Genomic DNA, 7,701 nt, shown 5'->3' on the forward strand with positions numbered 1-7,701 from the left:
TATACGGACCCTACTACAGTTTAACCAGCTCAGCTATAGACTACACCAGTATGACTAGTATCTATGTGGACCCTACTACAGTTTAACCAGCTCAGCTATAGACTACACCAGCATGACTAGTATCTATACGGACCCTACTACAGTTTAACCAGCTCAGCTATAGACTACACCAGTATGACTAGTATCTATGTGGACCCTACTACAGTTCAACCAGCTCAGCTATAGACTACACCAGCATGACTAGTATCTATGTGGACCCTACTACAGTTCAACCAGCTCAGCTATAGACTACACCAGCATGACTAGTATCTATGTGGACCCTACTACAGTTTAACCAGCTCAGCTATAGACTACACCAGCATGACTAGTATCTATGTGGACCCTACTACAGTTTAACCAGCTCAGCTATAGACTACACCAGCATGACTAGTATCTATGTGGACCCTACTACAGTTTAACCAGCTCAGCTATAGACTACACCAGCATGACTAGTATCTATGTGGACCCTACTACAGTTTAACCAGCCCAGCTATAGACTACACCAGCATGACTAGTATCTATGTGGACCCTACTACAGTTTAACCAGCTCAGCAGTACCACAGAGATGAAACCCAGGATAGAGGGGCTGAGTGAATGTGGTCTGGACTCTGTGGAGGAGGGTCATTGTGTCAGAGACACTGTAGAAGGACAGAGTACCTGCCTTGTGATCCAGGTACACTCCTACTCTGGAGGACTGAGGGCCTGATGCTTTAGTCTCAACATTATTGTGTCTGAAATAATAACCATCGCTAGAGCATTGTAAACTCCAGGACTTGTTATTGTATCCAAATGCATTACCTCTCTCTGTTCTGCTGATGTCTTTATATGAGACTGTTGTAATAACATACACCCCACTCCACTCCACCTCCCAGTAACAGCGTCCAGACAGACCCTCTCTACACAGAACCTGGTAGTTGTTTGTGAATCTGTCTGGATGGCCAGGATATGGTTGGTCTTGGCGTGTTTGGGACACCTTTCTGTTCCCTTCAGACAGAGAGAGACGTGTGCCTGCTGTGTTTGGGTCCAGTGTGAGCTGACAGGAATCTGGGAGAAGAGCAGATACCAATGAGGGGAGTTAGAACAATAAGTTAAGTCAGATACTGTATCTACCCTGTCTTTGATTAGAGCAGAGCAGAGATCAGAGAGATATGAGGAGTCAGATTGATACCCAGTCTTTGATTAGATCTACTATTGCTATATATGTTTATAGAGATTGTTAGGAGTGTCAGTGAAAAGAGACTGTTAGTTACTTCACAATAAAGAGACTCACATTGTAACAACTGTTCTCCGGTCTTGGGCTCTGGAGGCAGTACAACATCCACTATATTCACTACAGACACAAACACATTGACAGAGAGAGGGAATGTTATCATCATACCATATTCCACATGTATTTGACTAGTAGGGAACTTTCAATGGTCTAAAGTTGATGTTCTTATTGTTTTCAACACACCTGTAGTGGAGATCTTGGTCCATTCTCCTTTAAGGAAGTCTTCTAGTTTCTCTCTCAGTTCAGACACAGTCTGACTCACATCTCCAAAGTACTGAAGAGGACGGACAATGATGCTGGGTAAGTCTGAAGATACACTGATACTGGAGAGAGACTGATAACTCTGGAGACAGAGAGAGAGAGAGAGAGAGAGAGAGAGAGAGAGAGAAAGAAAGAGAGAACAGAACCAAATGATTGAGATGAATAGTTTCAGTATTCAGATCATTTCATATCACATGAATCAAGGCAGTTTAGTTACCTGGAGGAAAGTGATGTGATCCTCTGTGTGTGAGAGCTGCTCCAGCTCAGTGCTTCTCTTCCTCAGCTCAGCTATCTCCTGCTTCAGTTGCTCCAGGAGTCCTTCAGCTTGACTCACTTGAGACTTCACTTGGGCTCTGATCAGCTCCTTCACCTCAGAGCTCCTTCTCTCAATGGAGCGGCTCAGCTCAGCAAATATCATATCACTGCCCTTCACTGCAGAGCGCTGTTGAGAGAGAGACTGCCTTGTCTTCATTTAATGAGCTTTTCCTTATTACACTAACACCCCCACCCCTCCTAAAAACATTTTGTGTGCCACAACAACCTCCACACAATCACATTATACAGTACCCAACACCACAGTACAATACACCATCTAGCACCACATTCCAACCGTACATCCAACCCCTCCTCTCCAGCCGTACAGACAGCCCCCCTGAGCCCCCATACCTCCTGAAACATCTCCACACTGTTGATCATTTTGTAAAACTCAATCTCATCCCTAAGGTGTCAATGGTATTGGCATTACCCTCACCACCACTTGGCCCTGCCCTACTCTCTTCCCTCCTGGTACTCCCTCCAGCAGCCTGCCCTGTATCAGAGCTAGACCCATCCTCTGCCCCCTGAGTCCTAGACCACACACTCTTCTCAATTTACATCAACAACAGCTCAAGCAGTAGGAGGCTCTTTCATCTATTTATATGCAGATGACAGTCTTATACTCAGCTGGTCCCTCTCCGGATTTTGTGTTCAAAGCTTTCTTATTGTCCAACAAGCTTTCTCTTAACCTTGTTAGGAACACCTCCAAAACAAAGGTCATGTAGCTTGGTAAGAAGAATGCCCCTCTCCCCACAGGTGTGATTACTACCTAGAGCAAGTACTTGGGAGTATGGCTAGACGGTACACAGTCCTTCTCTCAGCACATATCAAAGCTGCAGGCTAAAGTTAAATCTAGACTAGGTTTCCTCTATCGTAATCGCTCCTCTTTCACCCCAGCAGCCAAACTAACCCTGATTCAGATGACCATCCTACCCATGCTAGATTACGGAGATGCCATTTATAGATCGACAGGTGCTCTCGAGCAAGGGTGCTCTCGAGCGGCTAGATGTTCTTTACCAGTCGGCCATCAGATTTGCCACCAATGCTCCTTATAGGACACATCACTGCACTCTATACTCCTCTGTAAACTGGTCATCTGTGTATACCCATCGCAATATCCACTGGTTGATGCTTATGTATATAAAACACTCTTAGGCTTCATACCCCCTATCTGAGATATCTATCGCAGACCTCATCTTCCACATACAACACAAGTTCTGCAAGTCACATTCTGTTAAGGTCCCCAAAGCACACACATCCCTGGGTCGCTCCTCTTTTCAGTTTGCTGCAGCTAGAGACTGGAATGAGCTGGAAGAAACACTCAAACTAAACAGTTTTATGTCAATCTGCTTTGCTTTATCTTGGCCAGGGCGCAGTTGTAAATGAGAACGTGTTCTCAACTGGCCTACCTTGTTAAATAAAGGTGAAATAATACATATATATCTTTTTTTTTACCTCTTCCAGGTTAGCCAGGTGCTATTTGTCTGTGCGCCATGTTATGATCTTTGTCATAAAGATGCACTGGGTTCCTGGGATTCCTTACAAATCTGGTCAATAGTTTGTTGCCAAATGGCTGGGGATGACGCAATGCCAAAAACCAGGCGGTTATACCTGTCAAGACTTTTGTGTGTGTTTATTGTCAGGTACTGTTGGGGGCGGCAGGGTAGCCTACCCGCCGTACCAAACGGCGGGTATCACAAACACCAGGAGTCTTCAACTTCAATTGCTCCACCTCCACACTTAACACTATCCCAGAAAACACTCCTTTCAATGGTGTCCTGTTCCCAAGACCAAAGCAAGAAACATATCCTGACCAATGTAATCTGTTTCCCATGCCAATATAACCCATTTGAAAGAGAGAGAGAGAGAGATAGAGAGAGAGAGCTCCATGTTAATGTATAGGGGACACAAGTCAGTCATGGTTATGTGATGAGGTAGGCCCGCTTGCGACTTCAAAATCAGTGTCGGCCCAATGGGGACTGTCTTCTAGGTGTAAAGGTCAAGATGTTGGTCTCTCCCGCAGTAGACCTAGGTTCATATCCCGTTGGTTACATTAAGCAGTCTATTGTCTGAAAGGGGTCCAGACAGCCTGCTCCCGACAGTGGTGTCAGTGGCATTGGAGAGGGGCCCCTCTCCTCTCACTCTGACTGGAAGAGAGAAGTGAAATGGTGTGTCTCCTCTGGTCAACAATACTCACCTTGAAAGACTCCACAGCCTGTTGGAGCTCCTTCAGCTCCTTCTCTCTCTCCTGGAATCTCTGCTGGACCTTCTGCTGACTCATCCCCAGCTGCCTCTGTGGAGAATCACTCTTCAATGAGCTATGAAGCTGTACTATTCCAGTAGATCAATAGTATAGTAATGTGACATAGGGCCCATAGAGAGGAATTGTGATAGAAAACTTACATACTTATCTGATTTATTTGATATTAATAGTAAACAATTATATAATTATCTAAGCTAAGGCTGAGTTTAATTGTGTCCACTCTATCTTCCTGCAGCTAGTCTAGGTTTTACTAGATATAGTCTGGGTGTAGAGGACATGGGTTTTAATAGAGATCGCTTGAAGCTGACAATTGATGAATGTCTTGGTGATAAAATGCATGTGAGACAAATGTCTCCGGTCTGACTGAGCCTGTATTCTATAGATAAGATTGTGTGAATGACTTGAGATAGAGAGAACCTGAAACAATAGAATCCTTTAATCTGGGAAACTTATCCTGAAGGAGTAGAATAACCCCCCATGCAGATAAACATCAGTATGAACACAGGGTGGGTTATAGTGCCCAATCTGCATGGGGGGCAGCCATGATTGATGCAGTTTTAGGTTTGGTATATAAAGACCCGGTATTCTCTGAATGATTCAAGCACTCGGTCCGACAGTCAAGACAATAATTAATCGATATTAAATAAAGATGGTAGTTTGAAGAAATGACCGAGTCTCTCTCAGTACTGACTTTCCACAACACTATCAAGTTGTATTTGTTCAGTAGATCAATAGTATAGTCATGTGACATAGGACCCATAGAGAGAAAGTCTACAATCTTGATGGTCCCTTTACAATATAATGTTGATTTGTTGCTATTTGAATTATTATAGTTTTAACAGTCGGTGTAAATGTATCAAGGAGTTGATACTGAACTTTAGACTCATTAAAGGCCATTCAGAATGATAATAGTGTTTGACTTTAGAAAATGGTGATACATTTGGAGAGTCTGGGTTAACATGGCAATATACTCAAGGTTGTGTTCATATTTGTTCTTCCGTGGATCAATTTCATTTGAATTCTCTCATATTCAAACAGCCATAGTTCCTACTGTATCTTTAATTATTTGTTTATCAGACAGTCATCAAACAAGTTGTTCTGGTCTTACCTGTTTCTCAGTCCTCTCTGCTGAAGCTGACACTGTATCATGGCCTTTATGTTCATCCATCACACACTGATAACAGATACACTGCTGATCGGTACGACAGAAAACCTCCAGCAGTTTGTCATGATGAGAGCAGATCTTCTCCTGCAGTTGTGCGGTGGCTTTGACCAGCTTGTGCTTCATGAAAGTAGGAGATTCATAGTGAGGTTGGAGGTGAGTCTCACAGTAAGAGGCCAGACACGCCAGACAGGACATGAGGGCTTTCTGTTTTCTGGTCCCTTTGCAGACATCACACGCCACATCTCCAGGTCCAGCATAGCACAGAGCAGGAGAGGGAGCAGCCTGGAGTCCTGTCTTCTTCAGTTCCTCCACCACCTCAGCCAACATGTTATTTTTCCTTAGAGTAGGCCTTGGAGTGAAGGTCTCTCTGCACTGAGGACAGCTATAGACCCCTCTCAGAACATTGTTATCCCAGCAGTCCTCAATACAGATTCTACAGTAACTGTGTCCACAGGCAGTAGTGACCGGCTCCTTCAGTAGCTCCAGACAGACAGAACAACAGAACTGGTCCTGGTCCAGCAGAACTCCTTGTTGAGCCATTTGGATGGTTGTTCACTCTCACACAGATAGATGAGACAGAGACTCAGGTCAGTTTTGTTTCCTCAGAAGAGAGTTTGTGGGAGGGGGAGGGACTTCCTGGTTCTGCCAGAGGGGTGGGGTCAGCAGGGTAGCCTAGTGGTTAGAGCATTGGACTAGTAACCGGAAGGTTGGAAGTTCAAACCCCCGAGCTGACAAGGTACAAATCTGCCATTCTGCTCCTGAACAGGCAGTTAACCCACTGTTCCTAGGCTGTCATTGAAAATAAGAATTTGTTCTTAATTCACTATACACAAACTCAGTGAGTATTGAGAAAGGCCTCTGTAGGCAGCACTGGCTCTCAAGAGAAGACAGGCTATGTGCACACTGCCCACAAATTGAGGTGGAAACTGAGCTGCACTTCCTAACCTCCTGTCAAATGTATGACTGTTTTAGAGACACATATTTCCCTCAGATTACACAGATACACAAAGAATTTGAAAACAAACCCAATTTTGATAAACTCCCATATCTACTGGGTGAAATACCACAGTGTGCCATCACAGCAGCAAGATTTGTGACCTGTTGCCACAAGAAAAGGTCAATCAGTGAAGAACAAACACCATTGTAAATTTATTTGTTTTCCCTTTTGTACTTTAACCATTTGTACATCGTTACAACACTGTATATATACATATAATATGACATTTGTAATGTCTTTATTCTTTTGAAACTTCTGTATGTGTAATGTTTACTGTTCATTTTTATTGTTTATTTCACTTTTGTATATTATCTATTTCACTTGCTTTGGCAATGTTAACATATGTTTCCGATACCAATAGAATTGAATTGAATTGAGAGGGGGAGGGATTAGAAGGAGTAAAAGAGAGAGGGGGGGGGGATAGAGAGAGAGAGAGGGGGGAGATAGAGAGAGAGATTACGAGAGAGAGAGATTAGGAGAGAGAGATTAGGAGAGAGAGATTAGAGAGAGAGAGATTAGGAGAGAGAGAGAGAGAGAGATTAGAGAGAGAGATTAGGAGAGAAAGATTAGAGAGAGAGAGAGAGAGAGAGATTAGGAGAGAGATTGAAAAGAGATTACAGAGAGAGATTAGGAGAGAGATTAGAGAGAGATTAGAGAGAGAGATTAGGAGAGAGATTAGAGAGAGAGATTAGGAGAGAGGCCACACTAATCTGATCTGTCCTACCGGCCACATTTAATCTCATCTGTCCTACAGGCCACATTTAATCTCATCTGTCCTACAGGCCACATTTAATCTGATCCGTACTACAGGCGGATCTGGGACACATCTATATACTGTATGGCTCTGGGACACATCAATGGCCAAAAGTTTTGAGAATGACACAAATATTAATTTCCACAAAGTCTGCTGCTCAGTGTCTTTAGATATTTTTGTCAGATGTTACAATGGAATACTGAATTGGACCGACCAACCAGTGCTGCCGCACATTGGCTACCCGGGCTATCTGCATTGTGTCCCACCACCCGCCAACCCCTCTTTTACGCTACGGCTACTCTCTGTTCATCATATATGCATAATCACTTTAACCATACCTACATGTACATACTACCTCAAATCAGCCTGACTAACGGGTGTCTGTATGTAGCCTCGCTACTGTTATAGCCTCGCTACTGTATATAGCCTCTCTACTGTATATAGCCTGTCTTTTTACTGTTGTTTTATTTCTTTACCTACCTATTGTTCACATAATACCTTTTTTTGCACTATTGTTATTTTTTTATTTTTTATTTTATTTTTTATTTTACCTTTATTTAACAAGGCAAGTCAGTTAAGAACAAATTCTTATTTTCAATGACGGCCTAGGAACAGTGGGTTAACTGCCTGTTCAAGG

At 43.4% G+C, this 7,701-nt stretch overlaps 1 protein-coding gene across 2 annotated transcripts; it reads right to left on the reverse strand.

The window, feature by feature from the left end:
• Positions 1–498: 498 nt before the first annotated feature.
• LOC109897748 (tripartite motif-containing protein 16-like) lies at positions 499–5,869 on the reverse strand. 2 transcript variants are annotated; one of them, XM_031833060.1, is made up of 6 exons: positions 5,257–5,869; positions 4,083–4,178; positions 1,788–2,012; positions 1,493–1,652; positions 1,310–1,369; positions 499–1,083 (listed from the first exon to the last, which is right to left on the reverse strand). In XM_031833060.1, the coding sequence occupies exons 1-6, from the start codon at positions 5,851–5,853 to the stop codon at positions 572–574; spliced, it is 1,650 nt and encodes a 549-aa protein (XP_031688920.1). In that variant the 5' UTR covers positions 5,854–5,869; the 3' UTR covers positions 499–571. The 2 variants fall into 2 exon arrangements, with proteins under 2 accessions (XP_031688920.1, XP_031688921.1); XM_031833061.1 differs by lacking the exon at positions 1,788–2,012 and having other exon boundaries at positions 500–1,083.
• Positions 5,870–7,701: the final 1,832 nt, after the last annotated feature.

This window comes from Oncorhynchus kisutch, linkage group LG10 (genome assembly GCF_002021735.2).
Source record: "Oncorhynchus kisutch isolate 150728-3 linkage group LG10, Okis_V2, whole genome shotgun sequence".
In the NCBI taxonomy this organism is placed as follows: Eukaryota; Metazoa; Chordata; class Actinopteri; order Salmoniformes; family Salmonidae; genus Oncorhynchus; species Oncorhynchus kisutch.